Source organism: Camelus ferus, chromosome 17 (assembly GCF_009834535.1).
Source record: "Camelus ferus isolate YT-003-E chromosome 17, BCGSAC_Cfer_1.0, whole genome shotgun sequence".
Taxonomy (NCBI): Eukaryota; Metazoa; Chordata; class Mammalia; order Artiodactyla; family Camelidae; genus Camelus; species Camelus ferus.
In genome coordinates this window covers 37,937,780-37,953,451 of record NC_045712.1, presented here as the reverse complement: position 1 = coordinate 37,953,451, position 15,672 = coordinate 37,937,780, and the positions used below count along the sequence as shown (strand labels likewise).

The window sequence follows — 15,672 nt, the reverse complement described above, 5'->3', positions numbered from 1 at the left end:
AGGGCCCGGCACGCACGGGCAGAGCCAATTTTTTTTGAATGAACGACAGCATCAGGCCAAAGTGATTTGAAAAGGAACAAATGAGGGTCATGGAGGCCTTGGTTATAGGCCGTTCATGTGTCCTTGGTTTTGACTAAGGGCTGAGACTGCCCTCACAATATTCTTGGAGATGTGCACCCTGGACATTCTTACCTTTGAAGAGAGTGTGGAAAGTTCTCTCTGCTCCATAGGCGGGCCACATTTTCTGTTGACACAGGGCCAGTGGAGCTAAAAGGAAACATCTGTGCAGGGTAGGGGGTGGGGGTGGTTCCATGTTGGGCCAGAATTTTGTTGTTGTTTGGGCTGACATGGGTGGGGTGGCCAGAGCTAGTTTTATATAACTCAGACATCCAATAGCTTTAGGAGAAAAAAAAAAAAAAAAAAACCACTTGAAAACTGAAATGTACCTTTTAGAGCACTCTTCTGATTTTTCTGCCTCTGGGCTTTATTGTCAAGATGATTCCTTGTAGGGAATGTAGGGAAACTGGCATGAAAAGCCTGTGCCCTGAGGGTAGGTGTGTTAGTACTCGGACCTTTCCCTGAGGGTGGGCAATTTGTGAACATTAACCCAGCATTGTTCTTCTGGCTGAAACCACCCCCACTTGCTGTCCTACTGGCTGGTAGAGGCCTCAGGGACAGTGCCAGCAGGAGACATTTTACGCTGGGAGGGTGAGATCCATAGACCCCACCAGGGCTGTCGGTGAGTCCACTGCAGGTGGTCACAATGATGGTTCTCACCTGGCCGGGGAGAGCTGGGAGTAGACAAGGGGACCTGGGTGTTTGATGGCCATAAGCTCAATACTGGCAACCAATGAGGCATGATGGCTACAAAGAAGTGGCTTTCTGAAAGGACTGTCCAGTCTGACCACCGGAGACACCGGCCCCTGCCCCTGGCAGGCTCCTGAGAACACGTTTTGTTCTGGGAGCTGCACCATGGTGAGGATCGTGACAAGCAAAAATCTATTCCAAGGTGATTTTCCAGAAGATAAAAAAACTACAGTAATCATATCTTAGAGGAAAAGTTGGGAGGAAAAGGGGAAGGAACATGGAGAAGAGACAGTCAGAGAGGGACAGGAAGGCGCGTTTCAAACATTTCCTAGCCTCTTAAATGACTGTTCAGAGGCCAGTGCCAGGGACCTCAGGGTGATGTTTCAGGGGCCTGCCTGCATAACTTTATAACAAGCCGAGCATCTGGAACCAGCTACTTTGCAGAGTAATGACGAGCTCATCCCAGGAATTATACATGCAAGCACATGGAGACGTCTGACAAGGTCAGTGGAAAAGGACAACCCACATCGAGAGGTGGGATGATGGGGTGCTAAGAGTTCCAAGTGTGTTCCGCCAACGCTCCTGCAGGGCTCGCGTGAGATGAGACCAGGAGTAGGGATCCCCGGGCTCTGAATGCTCACAGCAGAGCCTCTCTGGGCCCTCCTCCCCAGCATACCCAGGCCTCAACAATCAGGCCCTCCTGATAAACTGGGGGTGGTGGGGGGGAGGAGGAGGGCCCTCTGGCTGCCTCATACTTGGAAATAAGCTCCTCCCATTTCCCTGCTGCCAAAGAGCTGAGGTGAGAAAACCAAGAAAGCAAAAGAGTTTTAAAAAGGAAAAAGAATCATTTAGTTTCTTTTGTCATGTGCTACCCACCCAGAGTTCCAGGAAGCAAGGCTCCCTGTTAGGTTGTGTAATCTTTGATCCCAAACTGTCTCAGTGAGGGCCTGGCTGCGAATATAAAACACTCTCCCACTCCCAGAATGTGACAGAAAGGGCCTCATGAGTGTCTGCTGCCTGCCCCAGGCTCCTGCCCTGGGGACCACAGGGGCGGGACCAGCCAGGCGGGGCTGCAGGCACATCCCTCCACAGACCAGATGGGGCAAGGTGGGGACCCTGGAAGAAAAGGCTGACTGACATAGCACTGAACTTTCTTTTTGAACATTCTCGAGCTCACAGAAAACATGCAACTATAGCACAAAGAATGTTTTTCCCTGAGCTATCTTCCAGTGAGTTGTCAACCTGATGCCCCACCTCTACCTTGTGCTTTAGTGCCTGTTTCCTCCTGACAAGGTCACTCTCCTCCGAAATCACAGCACACCATCCTAGCAGGACACTAACATCCAAGCGGTACGTCGCTGCCACATGCTCCTCAGACCCCTCAAGTTCCTCCAGTTGTTGCAGTGGGGTCCATGAGAGCCGAAGGGTCTGGTTCAGATCCACACAGCGCATTTGCTACTCTGTGTCTTCAACCTCCTTCAGTCTGAAACAGTTCCTGAGACATGACCTGGACAGTTTTGAAGATTGTTGAGCAGTCGTTTTTAGAAAGCCCCCAGGCTGGGTTTGTATGATGTCTCCTGGGCAGAAATCTCATGGAGGTGGGGCTGCATTCCCCACCCTGCAGCCCGACAGGTGCTCAGGTGCTGCGGGCTCTGTGTTTGGCGCATTACTGATGACGCTTACTCTGGTCACTTGCTTAAACTGATGTCTGCCAGGCTTCTCCACTGTGATGTGACGCTTGCCTCTTTGTAATTAATAAGTATTTTATGGGCAAGTAATCTGAGATGATGGAAATCAGACTTCCAGTGTATTCGCTTATTTACATCTGTGGATACTCATGGTTTCCTGTTCTACTGTTACTATCACTATTTTGATGCTCAAACTGTCCCTGGTTTTGGCCCCGGGAAGCTCCTTCAGGCTGCCTTGTGTCCTGGCACGTTCCCATCCTTCTTTAAACACTTCTTTGCTTTCAAGCTAAACAACTTGTTCTAGGCTCACTTTCTACTTCTCCTGCCCCAGTGCTGGAATCAACCATTCCTCCAAGGTGCTCTGGTTCTTTTGGTGGAAAGCTGTATTTAGAAACCGGCACTCGGATGCTAGGTATGCTCAAGGCTGCAGAGGGGTTGCTGCTCCAAGGCCCTCCCAGACGGCTGCGGAGCTGATGTGCACATTTCCACCAACATTCATAGGTTCCTCTTTACTTGCTGAAGTCCACAACTGCACGCTGATAACTCCAATTTTAATCCTATAGCAGAGGATTCATTCTAGGTTTTTTTCTCTCTCTCTATTTGTACCTCCCTTTTCTGACAATGAGAAACCTGGCTCCCTTGGTCTTTAATAGATTTACTTATTCCATAGATGCCCCGGTATGTGAGCAATCTCTCACCTCTGCTCTCCCAAGTGGACCCCTTCTTCTCCTTGCTTGGACTCCAACACTTCATACAGGACCTCTGCTTCCCTGGGGATGCCCCCCTCTGCCCCTGCTGGGCCCTGGCACCCCACACCAGGCTGCCTTCCTTGGGGACATTATTTCCTCCCTGTTCCATCTCTGACAGCACTCTGGGACACCATGACTTCCCTTCTCCCACAGTGGCCACCTCTGTTTCAGGACAGGATGGTTGAGTACCAGAAGTGAAGAAAGGAGAGGACTCCCTTGTATTTTTAATCAACAATGCATCAAGTACATAGAGACAGAACCATGAAAGAATCATAGCAAGCACTCTAAACAATCCAGCAATCAGCCCCAGCTCAGTCTGTAAGGGGACATCGTAGCACCACTGTTCTGCAGTCACCCTGCTTGGGGTCAAATACTGACGCTGTCCCTAACTGCTGGGTAGCTTGGGCTCCTTTAATCTCAATGAACCTCAGTTTCCTCAACTGCAAAATGTAGAAAGGACAGCACTTCCCTCACTGCTCGTGTGAGGCCTCCGTGAGGCCAGGGAAATGCATGACCCAGCGCCTGCCCAAGGAAACCGCTCAGCAGATGTGAGCTATGACGGCCAGCGTGTATTTTTCAGAATCCTAGAAAATGACTCTGTTTCAGAAGGCGGGGTCAGGATGCTGGGTGGGTGTTCCCTGGACAGCGAGGCTCTGTGGCTCCCAGGCCTTCCTCCTTGTGCAGGCTTTTTTTTTTTTTTTTTTTACATTCCCACAGCCAAGTCTGGGAGGGTTTTCCTGGACAGAGGGCCTTGTGGCTGCTGCCTTAAGACGTGCAGCCTGGGCCACAGCTGCCAGCGCTCTCTGACCCAGGCCCACCGCAGGCAGCAGCAGCAGCAGCTCCAGCCGGCGCAGCAGCATGGAGCTTTGGGGGCCCTACTTGCTCCTCTGCCTCTTCTCCCTCCTGACCCAGGTCACTGCCGAGGTATCAACCCCCAAGGTCAAGAAGGCTGCAAATGTCAAGAAAGGTAAGGAGGGCGGCAGGGCCCTCTCCATCTTCCAGGGAGCTGGTTGCCCTCTCCTTTGCTGGTCCTCATGCTCTGCCCTTCCTTTGTTTTCCTTCTCCACGAGTGAAGTACCCCCTGAGGCTTGGGAGAGTTCCCCTGCAGCAGGGGCAGCTGTCAGAAATGGAGGAGTCACTGACTCTCAGAATGGGAAACAACCTTCCAGATCACTTAATCTGACATTCACTCCTCCCCCCAACCCCAACATTACAAAGAAATCAAACCTTTGGCTGGGCAGTCTGGAGATGGCTGGCTCTCATCAGGGAGTGCTGTCAGGCTCTGCTTTGTCGTCTCCAAATCCTGGGTTTCTCAACTGTAAAAAGGGGATTGTGGCATTTGCTCAAAGGCTTGTCGTGAAGATTTAATGACATAAAACATGTAAAGTGCCTAGCACATAGGACATACTTGACATGCAGGGGAAAAAAAAGAACAAATTAATTCTTAGTCCTGTAGTGTATCACAGGCTTGAGGAAATAAAAATGTTCAAACCCAAACTGGGGCAGCAGAGGCAGCTCTGCTCTCCCTCTGTTGCCTCTGGGTTTGGGGTGTCCTTGAGTTGCCTTGGCCTCAGCAAGGCCTGCCCCTGGAGCCCTGCCGGCAGTGAGGTCACCCTGGGCTATGTTGAGACAACGTTAGTGAAATGCCATGGCAACGAGAACCGGGCTGACACCCCCCACAGGGCTCAGAGGCAAGGGGAGAGAGTTCCAGGGGATGAGAGTGCTGATTTAGGCAGAGAAACAGGTGGCCGAGGCCAAGAGCACAGAGAAGGCAGGAAAGGAAGGGGGCATGGGCAGCCCTCAGGCTCCTCTCTGAGCCTCTGAAAATGGGCAGCTGCCCGTTGGCCACTGACTGGTGATGTCCATAGAGGCACATCAGGACCATGGAGACCCACAGAGCTGCAACACAGAACGGGGCAGATCTGGGTGCTGACAGAAAATAATCCCCAAGGCTCAGTTTACAAAGTAAAAAATGAAAAGTTCAAAACAGAATGGATACTATGCTGACACTGCTTTTGAAAAAGGCATTTATATGAAAATGTATAGTTACTTATATGTACATAGCATTTTTCTGGGAGGACCCACAGGAGTTAGTAACAGTGATTACCTCTGGGAAGAAAAACTAAGGAGCTGAGGGCAGACTTGCTTGTGAAAGAGACGTTTATGTTTTGAACTGTTCAGGGTTTTTAAAAATTATATGCATATATTATCTTCTACAAAATGTTCACTAAAAAGATAAGACTTAAGAGCATGCATTGTGTCCATGAGCATTAGCTAATATTGCCACCAACAGACATTCTTTGTAAAGGGTACACAGTTTCAAAGGCAAATAATACAATTTTGAATGTGGCAAATAGTTGCTCATTTCTCAAGTCTACCAAAGATTTAATACGTATTTGATCATGTGGCAAGAAGGTCAGACCAGACAATGCCCTGGTCCTCTCCAGTTACTACACTTGAACCCTGGTTCCAAGTGGTCTCCATGGAGATGGCCCCCGGAGGTCCAGGGCTCTGGAGCCTGCAGAACAGCCGACAGAGCAAGAGTGGAGTGTCCTGACCAGCCCTGCCTCTCGCTGAAACCCACTTCAGCTTGGTTTTCCTTCCTTCCACCTACTGCCCACCTACACAACAAATGCTTTTGGTGCCTCCTCCATGTAGGGGCCAATGTATGTGCTGAACACTCTAGCAGATCACAGTCCCTGCTCTTAAGATGTGAATCGATCTGAGAACAGCATGGTTCTCACTCAGGCATCAGCGTCATCTGCGAAATACATTCAAATCCAGGTGCCTGGGACCCAGCCCCAGAAATGCTGGATCAGGGGGCTGGTGTGGGCCCCAGCATCTGCTTTTCCCACCAGTTTCCAGTGATTCTTGGGAGCAGCCAGGACTAGGAATCACAGGAACAATCTAGTCATAGGGGCCAGTGCATAAAAGTTGGGGAGTGAGTCCAGAGGAAGGACCGTCATGTCCATAGAGACCCTCTCGGTGACTGTCGAGTGGTGGAAAAGTTGGCAGGATGGACAAGGGGAGGAAAGGACAGCATATGCCACGCCCCATGCTGGCCCCCAGGGTGGGGTGAGGAGGCCGGGAGCCCAGGCTGCTTCGGGGAGCATCTGCCGATGGTGTGGGGTGTGGCCTCAGCTGGCTGTGTGGGGTCAGCCAGAGGTAAAGCAGGAAGGGCTCAGGCGTCTGGAGCTCCGAGGGCCACATGGCCACACCTGCAGAGGAGCTCAGGTGGGCAGGATGACCTCATAGGGGGTCACAGACCCCTAGAACAGGGTCCTGGGGACCTGGAGGGCATCTGTTTCAATAACACGCATCAGGAATCTGAGGCTCGGAGGTAGAGAGGGGCAGCACAAGGGCTCCGACTCCCATCCCAGAGCTGTAGAAACGCCCCAACTCCCGCTCCCTCCTCAGTGGAGCTCTGTTAGCATCTGACTCCTTGGCCAGTCCCTGGAAGGCCCCTTGTATACCAGGGCACCTCTGTGCAAATCACAAGAGGTCTCCCCTCTGCGCTGACAAATGACAGATGGGCATCCTTTCTCTGGTCTGGTCAGACAGCACAGCCAGGGCAAGGCTTAGGGGCTGGACATCGGCCCCCCTCTATCCTCTCAGCCGAGTGCCCTTGTGCAGTACTCAACTTGGCGCCCAGTGCTGGTGCATCACATGACTGGGAACAGAGCAGCTGTAAACCACTGAGGCAGAGGCCCAGTGGGAGGCACACATAACCCAGTCAGGCTAGTTTGCCAGCCCCAAATACCTGCTGTTTTGCCTTGCTCATCTGGGGATAATTTCCTTGTGTTTGGTAAGCTACATCATGAATTTCTGTATTTGCCAGTATCTTTCTTGTTCACATGTTTCCTGTGATTCCCCTGCAAAGGCATCTGCGGTGGACAAAGGGGTAACTGACTTCACCCCTCATACCATGGACTTTATGCAGGCACAGCCAGATGAGCCATGGAAGCACTTTCCCTTCTCCACCCAAGCTGAGTTCAGCTTTTCCTGAAGCCTCTGGGATTTCGGAAAGACTGGGGTCCACCAACTCAGCTCTCAACTTACACACACACAGACGTTTCCCACCTGCCTCTCATGCATGCATAACTGACTCCCAAAAGGGACTCTGTGCTCAGGAAGGCTTGCATTAGGAATCCGTTGCCATCACGGAGGTATGGAGAACAAGCTTGGAGCCATGTGGACTTGGGTTCAGGCCAGCCCTGTTGGCTGCTGGCGCTGCCATCTCAGGCGAGTCGCTTCAGTATGGCCTAGTTTCCGGCCTGCGAACGGGTGGTGGTACAGAAGAGACACATTACCTACGTCACAGGGCTGATTGTGAGCCAAGCGATGGTCACATGCTTTATTTCTCTTAGTCTTTAGTCTACTTCAGAGTCCTCAGAGGTGGGGCTATTATCATCTCATTTTACAGATGGGATAGTAGGTCCAGAGGCTGAGCACCTTTCCCTGGTCACCCACCTCCGTGTGACCTCAGAGCCCATGCACACGCTAACCTGTACTGACATGCTCAGCCCCAGGCTGGGGCACCTACCCTCCTGCCCTATGTCTTATTCCTCCAGCCTGGGAAAGTGAATCTGGGAGGTCACTGGGGATGGGGGGCCCTGGCCCTGATTCCTGTGCTCTGTTCTCCTCTGGAGCTGGGAGGGAGGTTGGGGGTCACTGAAGGCTCTGCCTGCACCTCCTACCCAGCCTCTGCCAATCCCAACTCCATTTGATCCCAGTAACCCTCCTAAACAATGCAGCACAGGTCTCATGTTAGCAAGAGCAAGTGAAGGATGGTCCCCTGGCAGAAGGAAAATCAAAAGCCATTACTCAGTGTACCACCAGCAGAAACAGAGAGAGAGGGAGTCCGCCAAGATATCAAGGTCAAGGAGAGTCTCCCCGTCCCCTTGTGGCCAACACCCCGCCCAGTCCCTGCCCTGCCCCCATCCCCACTGCCTACCTCATGTGTTTGTGATTGTCACCACTTCCTTCTGACTTCATCCTAGATGCTGTGAGCCCAAAAATGATTGAGGAGCTCAAGACCCAGGTGGATAGCCTGGCCCAGGAGGTGGCCCTGCTCAAGGAGCAGCAGGCCCTGCAGACGGGTGAGTGCACATGGCGGCCTCTCCGTGCAGGGACACACTGGACAGAAGAGCTCAGGCCAGCAGCCACCAATCCACTGTAGCCTCCAGCCAGCACTAGGGCCCTCACTGGCTCCTGCAGGCCAGCTCTGTAGGCCAGGGCGTGGGGTTCTGGGAGCCCACTCCTCAGCCTGCTTCCTCTTGGGAGGATCCGCTGATGTGTGGAAGCAGCAATGTCCCAGAAGGACAAGCAGCTCTCGCGTAAGAATCTGTTACCACCCCCTGGAAATGAGCCCTGGCACGCTCTGTGGAGCAGAGGCCACCCTGATGAACCCCCAGGAGACCCTCCACTGAGCCAGCCCCCACAGCCTTACAGGGCATGTTAGCTCCACCCCATCAGCAGCTTTGCTGATGCTGTCACTCTTCATCATCGTCATTATACTGAGGCAGGATTTATCATCCCCACATTAAAGAGCGGAACTGAGGCACAGAGCGGTCCTGTTCCTTGCTCATGCTCACCTGGCTCATTAGCACAGTTAGGATCAGAATGGAAGCAGGCTGCCTGGCGTGTGCCGGGTGTGAGGAAAGGTGGGCTTTGGCCTTCCTGGCCCTGCACTAACCCGCCAAGCAAGGATGGAAAAGACACAGCTTTGGAGCCTGGGGACACGGCCAGCTGGCAGCCACCTGCACCAGCACTGCCTGGCCAGCCTGCCTGGGCAACCTGTTCTCTTTCTCTCCACCAAGTTCCTTTCATATTGTCTCCATTTTCCACACATCTCAGACTCACCCACTCTTTCCTGACCCTGAGCCGGAGAACACACAATACAGACTAACAGTAACAGGTAACACTTAGACGCGAGCTTCCTGAGCGCTTGGCAGGTGTTCTGAGTGCTTTATGTTCATTAACTCGCACAGAAAGTCCATGCAGTGGACCTATTACTCTAACCCCACCTCTATTTTCCAACGAGAAGCTGAGTGTCTTACCAACAGCCGAAATAAGCAGAGTCTTGTCTTGGCTCTGCTATGCTGCCTCTCAGGTTATCATCTGGGAATCGCCTTGGCTCCTTCTTAGGAAATCTACAAACCTTCCTGTGCCCACAGCCACCCTCTCATCTGTTGCTTCTCTGACCAAGGTGTATCCATCCCTGGGCCTTGGGCTTTCCCCTCCTCCCTCCTCAGAAACCTCTAGGATCCTTTTCATTGGACAGTTTTCACACACTCCCTCCCACTCAGATCTTCTCTTTCAGGAGCACACTGGCCATCCTTCTGTCCCTCTAAAGCACCACACTCTGTCCCTCTCACCACAGGGTCTTTGCACATGCTGTTCTGGCCTGAATTGCTCCCCTGGGATCCACCTAATAAATGCCTCTAGCATCACCATCTTGGGTGTCTCCAATCCCTCATCTCAATCAGGCTCCTCAGTTATCAGCTCTTACAGAATGATGTTCTTTCCTTTATCACATTTACTGCAGTTTGCAGTGATACATTCACTTGTTGATTTATGTCTGCCTCCCCCAGTAGACTATAAGCCCCAAGAACACAGGGGTCCTGTTTGCTTTTGATTGCCCTTGTCTCTAAAGCCTGCCACACATCAACACAGTAAAATGTTTTGAAGGGAGGACAAACATGACTATAAAACTTGCTTAGTTTAGCAGTAAGGGGCTCTAGAAAGGATGTGTCTACCATGTTTTGGCTTCAAGTAATAGAAAAAACGAACAGTGGCTTAAACAAAGAGTTGAGTCCAGAAGTAGGCAGCTCTAAGTTTTTGTTCAGAAACTTCACCTCATGGTGCCAAGACAGCTGCCCCAACTCCAGGCATCATGAGTGCATTCAAGGCAAGATGAAGGAGGACGGGTAGCCTAGCCACACATGTCCCATTTATCCAGAAAGTGAAGGTCTTCCATTTCAGTTCTATTGGTCAGAGCTCTACCACATGACCACCTGTAGCTTCAATACAAGAATGAAGCTTTTCCCACCTCTGTAGTGAGAAGGGGAAAGGAGTTGGGAAGGGGTGTTGAGTCTACCAACAATGTCTGCCACGGGGGAATGTTTAGAATGAGCAAAGTGCCGTTTGGGGCCTCAGTTTCCTCACCTTAAGTGGAAGGATTGGGGGCAGACTTGCAGGGCAAGCTCTAGGGTCTCTCTCTGACTAAGCTTTGTGCTTATGTGAAGTCTATGCAACCCAGATGCCACTTGCCCCCTGAAGTGAGGTGCTGTGGTGGGGACCTTCCTGTGCAAAGTCCACAGCACATGGAGATCCAAACACCCTCCATATTTGCTGATTCCCAGGAGGCTCATGGGCTCTCATTATCCTCTCCTTTACCACCACAGCACACAAAACAGCTTGTCAATAATCCCACACGAGGCATTCCTGAGCTCTGCTGACCCAGGTGAAGAGCTGAGAGAATCAGGGGTTAGGAGAGCAACCCTCCCCTCCCACTGTCTGCACTGTCCCTCCTCCAATCAGCAAACACATGTGAGCCCCGCCAACCCTGGCACAAGGAGGCAGAGGTGACCCAGCCGAGGTCCTGTTCTCTGGGAGCCTCAATATATTCATGGAATCAGTGTATTCACTGGCCCTCAAAGCACGTGTAGGAAGACAAAGAGGGATTCCGAGCAGAGAGAACAGCAGGAGCAAAGCTATGAAGGGCTAGCATGGGTCACAAATAGGCCAGAGCAACAAAATGTCAGTAACATCTCATGATAAGGCACTGAAAACTAACACTACATTAGAGGGAGTGTTGCGGGGTGGATTCCCAGGAAGCAGCCCTGATAGAGTCTAGCTTGCCGGAGGTTTATCAGGGAGCACCCTAAGGATCGGTGCCTGGGGAAGGGACGGGGCAGAAGGAAGCAGGAGTGGGTAGAGTGCACTGTCTCAATGAAAGCCTCAGCCAGCTGCAGAGGGAGGACTGCAGAAGGAGCCCTAATGAGGGGAGGACCCTTCAGAGCTGTCCTGAGTTGGGGCAAGAGGGCTGGTCGGCCCTCACTGGGTGCAGGCTGCTCTCCCCCCAGTGCTCCTACTGGCTGGGGTAATCAGTCCTTCATCCTGAGAGGGTCTAGGCAGTATGTGACAGTGTCCCCAGTAGGAAGGAAAGGCAGCGTGGGGCCAAGCTGGGGAAGGGCAATGAAGCCCGGCTTGTATGAGCTGCAGGATAGCAAAGGATGGGGCCGGCTGACTTCAGACAGAGTCTGTGAGTAAAGACACCTCCACGGTGGACCAGGGTTTAGAGTTCCAGGAGTGTCAGATGCCCACGGGGACATGGAGCTGTGTTAAACAAAAGTAATTGAGTGAGTGGGTGAGTGAGGGGATGTGACGGGGTGCAGATCCACCCCTAACAGTTTGGGGGTCAGCAGCAAGAAGACAAATGGAGGCATACATCCATTTAAGTTATAAACCAAGCTAAAGAACAAACTTTGGGGGAAGAGGGTATAGCTCATGGTAGACCACATGCTTAGCATGCATGAGGTCCTGGATTCAATCCCTGGTATCTCCTCTAAACAAATAAATAAAGGGAATGCTGCTACCACTAAAACAACAACAACAACAAACCATGAAAATGTTCTATGCTCCTAACTTGACCAAATATATACCTTCATTACATTTAGAATTCTTGGACTCCTTAGAGTTCCATGCCTGAGAGAGCTAGTCCCTGGTCTACTGCCTACCACTGCCTGGGCCATCATTTCTGTCCAAGAATCTTGCTGTCTCAACTCCGTCCTCCCAGCCCCTACCCCAAGGAGCACTGATCCCAGAAGAGGACCCTGGCAGGTGCTGGGAGCTTGCTGGGGCACCTCTGGCAGGGATTTGGGGTCCTGGGTACCTGGAGTGTGGTCTACATTCTGGGTCACCATGTCCCCTGGCTCTGCAAACTTCTTTCTTAGGGAGGGTGTGGCTGGGGCAACCTGGGAAGCTCACTCTGAGATAGAGTTAATTTATCCCCTGATAAATGGTGGAGGGAGGGGCAGGAAATACACTTGGTAGCGCAGGCTCAATGCCAGCCTCTGCCACCCTGTGGCACCTTGATGCTGAAAAGCCCCTTCAGAATTATCCTGCCTGGGGCAGAGGTGACCTGCCCTTTACACTCCTGCATCCCCCAGGCACTGGATGTGGCACCAGGGAAGGATGTGACCTCAGGGAGAGGCCCTCTGCAGCTGAGGGGGCTGACCTCACTCCTAGCAGAAGGAACCACCTCTTGAATGGGGATCTGAGCTGTGCATCAGTGTCCACCACAGCATGGCCCTCTGGCGTGGGTCTGGGGCAGGACCAGGGCACATAAGATGGACAGGGATGGGAAAGAGGAAGGTGCGCCTGCTCCAGCCGTTGGCTCTTGCCTCAGGAATGGGAGACATTTGGGTGACTGCCATTTCTCCCCTTCCCAGTTTGCCTGAAGGGCACCAAGGTGCACATGAAGTGCTTTCTGGCCTTCGTCCTGGCAAAGACCTTCCACGAGGCGAGCGAGGACTGCATCTCGCGCGGGGGCACCCTGGGCACCCCGAAGACAGGCTCCGAGAACGACGCCCTGTACGAGTACCTGCGCCAGAGCGTGGGCGGCGAGGCCGAGGTCTGGCTGGGCTTCAATGACATGGCAGCCGAAGGCTCCTGGGTGGACATGACCGGCGGCCACATCACCTACAAGAACTGGGAGACGGAGATCACCGCGCAGCCTGACGGCGGCAAGGTCGAGAACTGCGCCGCCCTGGCCGGTGCTGCCAACGGCAAGTGGTTCGACAAGCGCTGCCGCGACAAGCTGCCCTACGTCTGCCAGTTCGCCATCGTGTAGCTGGCCGGGTGGGGCGGGGCCGGGGCGAGGGGCGAGCGGGATCGTGAGCGGGGAAGCGGGGTGTGGGGCCATGATGCTCCGCATCCCGGCCCCGCACGCTGGGAGCCTCCTTTTGCAAATAAAGTGCGTGCAGCTTGGCAGAGTCGCTGCGGTCTGTGCCGGTCCGTGAGGCAGGGAGAGCCTGGGAGCCCGGGAAGAGGGCACGTGGAAGGAGGCGAGGAGGGAGGTAGTGAAAAAGGGTGAGCTGGCTCACTGAGGAGGAGGAGGAGGAAAAGAAAAGGGGTGACGAGGGAACCCCAGACTGCTGCTGCCTTAAAACAGAACTTTATATTTCATACCCACTTACAGAAAAGTTGCAAGAATTCCTGTATACCTTTGCCCCAGATTCTCCAAACATTAATATTTTCCCATATTTCCTTATCCTTTTCTTTTTTCTTTAACCGTTTGACAATAATTGCAAATGTGATGCCTCTTTACCCCTAAATACTTCAGTGTGTTTCCTGAAAACAAGGACATTTTCTCCCATAAGCACAGCACTATTATCAAGGTCAGGAAATGAACCACTGATAACATACTGTTACCTAAGTTACAGCCCTTATTCAAAATTTCAGGCTTCTTATTGTAGACTCCATTTCCATGTGTTGGAATCCAGCAGCCCCTCTGCAACTCCAGGGGAGGAGACACACCCCCACCCCGACCCCCTCCTGTTGGGGATTCATTTCTGGGGTGCACTGATGTGTTGAGTCTTGTTGGGGAGGTTGGGGTGGGGTGAGAGCACAGGCTGCTCACAGGGGATATTTGCAACCCCGTTCTTGCCCAACAAGGGGGCTGGTCCAGGAGCCAAATATAACAGTTGCCAACATTTCCTGACTGGTGTGTCCCCCTCCTTTCCCAATCCTCACAGAAAGCTCCACACTAGCAGTAACCACTACCTACTTACTGAGCCCACATCATCGCCGGAACTTTAGGTATGTCGTCTTATTTAATCTTATCCACCCAGGACAAGATGTGTTATTATCCAAATTTCGTAGAAAAGGAAGTTGAGGCGCAGGGAAGTTAAGTGACTTCCCTTGGTCACACAGGTAGTAAGCAGCAGAGCCAGGATTACAAGGGCCTTGGCCTTTCCACCACCACATGATGCTTGTGTCATGTTACTGGAACTTTCCTGAGATAAGCATCATCGAAGTGGTCTGGTGACCTCCAGAGGCTACTGGCCAGCTCCTGGAGTGACCTGGCCCATCTAATCATGAAGGCCTAGCTCTAGTGACACCCTCTAGGGGAGGTCTTCCCTATCTCATCCGCCACAGCAGCATCCACTGTCTGGACTTCTGCGGCACCTTTTCTCCCTGGTTGTCTTCTCGTGTGTCTTGCCTTCAGTAATACACTGAAGATAGTTTGATTTGATCAAGGGGAGTGGGGTTGGTTGGTGGAGGTATTGTGTACTTTGTGCCAGTCTGCTCAGAGTTGTCACAAAAAAGCATCTCGTGTAATTCAACAGTTAAAGGAAGAGTTAATGAGATCCATTACAGATGCAGAAACTGAGGCTCAGAATGGTGATGCGATTTTTTTTCAGGATGGCCCAGCAAGTGAGAAGTAAAACTGAGACACAAATCTAGGTCTGGCAACTCTGAGACTTGGGCTCATTTTATCCCACTCAACTATCTGGCAGGAGGTAGCTAGGTGGCTATGGGTTTTTCAAAGTTCCTGCATTGGGTGGCTGCCGGCAAGAGGGTACCATGCCTCTGTGTGGGAGCGTGGGTCCTGCCTGGTGGAGAGGTGCGGCTGAGGCACTCCTAGGGGCCCACAGCGAGCATTGCCTGCTTCCAGCAGCAGGAAGCAGTATGAGCAAGAGAATCATTACCCATCTTTAATAATCCGCCAGTGCTCTTACATTTGAAACAGAGACTTGTGGACTTTAAGCTGGGGTACATTTATCCTAGGATCTTGTCTTTATTTTAAATCTTGGTGTGTTTTTTTTTTTTATCATGGATTTTTTGGCATTAATTTTGATTTTTAAAAACATCATGTTCAAATATTTACCATAATTACTGAGTTTGGGGGGCACTTCCTTAAATTTTGTACCCCAGTTGAGTGCCTCACTCATCTCCCTAGTCCTGGCCCTGGCTATAAAATTTGTAGAATTTTCCAAGGCGTATGTATTGATGGCAGCACCCTCCTTCACAATCATCCATTTCTCTTTACCATGTGTTGCCCTGGTGTGTAAAAAAGTTTGAAGATGCCCAACAAAGAGACAATTTGAAATACTGGTGTAGGTGTTGAGGAAGCAAAAGACAGAGTAAAAACTCCCTTTGCAAGTTGAGTGCTTTCCAGTTCTCAGCCTTCAACAGCCTTGGAGAAGAGCCTAATCAAGCTGTCAGCTCATAGACCATGCAAAATAGATTCTCATGATGGAGCGCTTTTGACCTGTATCTTAGAAGAAGTCCAATGGTTAAGTGACATCACTCTTCTTAGTCCTACCAACTTATTTATCCCAACAAGGTTTCTCAACATTTACAAATCTAGAAGTGAAAGGTTGGAATGATGCTGATGCCGAGCCCTGCTTCATTATAGG

General features: G+C 51.7%; 2 protein-coding genes across 5 annotated transcripts in view; one reads left to right on the top strand and one right to left on the bottom strand.

Annotated features, from left to right (window-relative positions):
- Nucleotides 1–8,335, bottom strand: part of ZDHHC3 (zinc finger DHHC-type palmitoyltransferase 3) — a 107,480-nt gene extending 99,145 nt beyond the window's left edge. The window contains exons 1-2 of one of the 3 annotated variants that reach the window (XM_032459033.1): nt 8,199–8,335; nt 4,472–4,560 (exon numbers count right to left, since the gene is read on the bottom strand). The gene's annotated coding sequence lies outside the window, so the exon portion shown is untranslated. Of the gene's footprint in view, nt 1–4,471; nt 4,561–4,652; nt 4,783–7,324; nt 7,569–8,198 lie in introns of those variants that run through there. The other 2 variants (XM_032459032.1, XM_032459034.1) reach the window with 2 other exon arrangements.
- CLEC3B (C-type lectin domain family 3 member B) lies at nt 3,962–13,242 on the top strand. 2 transcript variants are annotated; one of them, XM_006173914.3, is made up of 3 exons: nt 3,964–4,211; nt 8,245–8,343; nt 12,700–13,242. In XM_006173914.3, exons 1-3 carry the CDS (start codon nt 4,103–4,105, stop codon nt 13,098–13,100), a joined length of 609 nt encoding a protein of 202 aa, XP_006173976.1. In that variant the 5' UTR covers nt 3,964–4,102; the 3' UTR covers nt 13,101–13,242. The 2 variants fall into 2 exon arrangements, with proteins under 2 accessions (XP_032314930.1, XP_006173976.1); XM_032459039.1 differs by lacking the exon at nt 8,245–8,343 and having other exon boundaries at nt 3,962–4,211.
- Nucleotides 13,243–15,672: the final 2,430 nt, after the last annotated feature.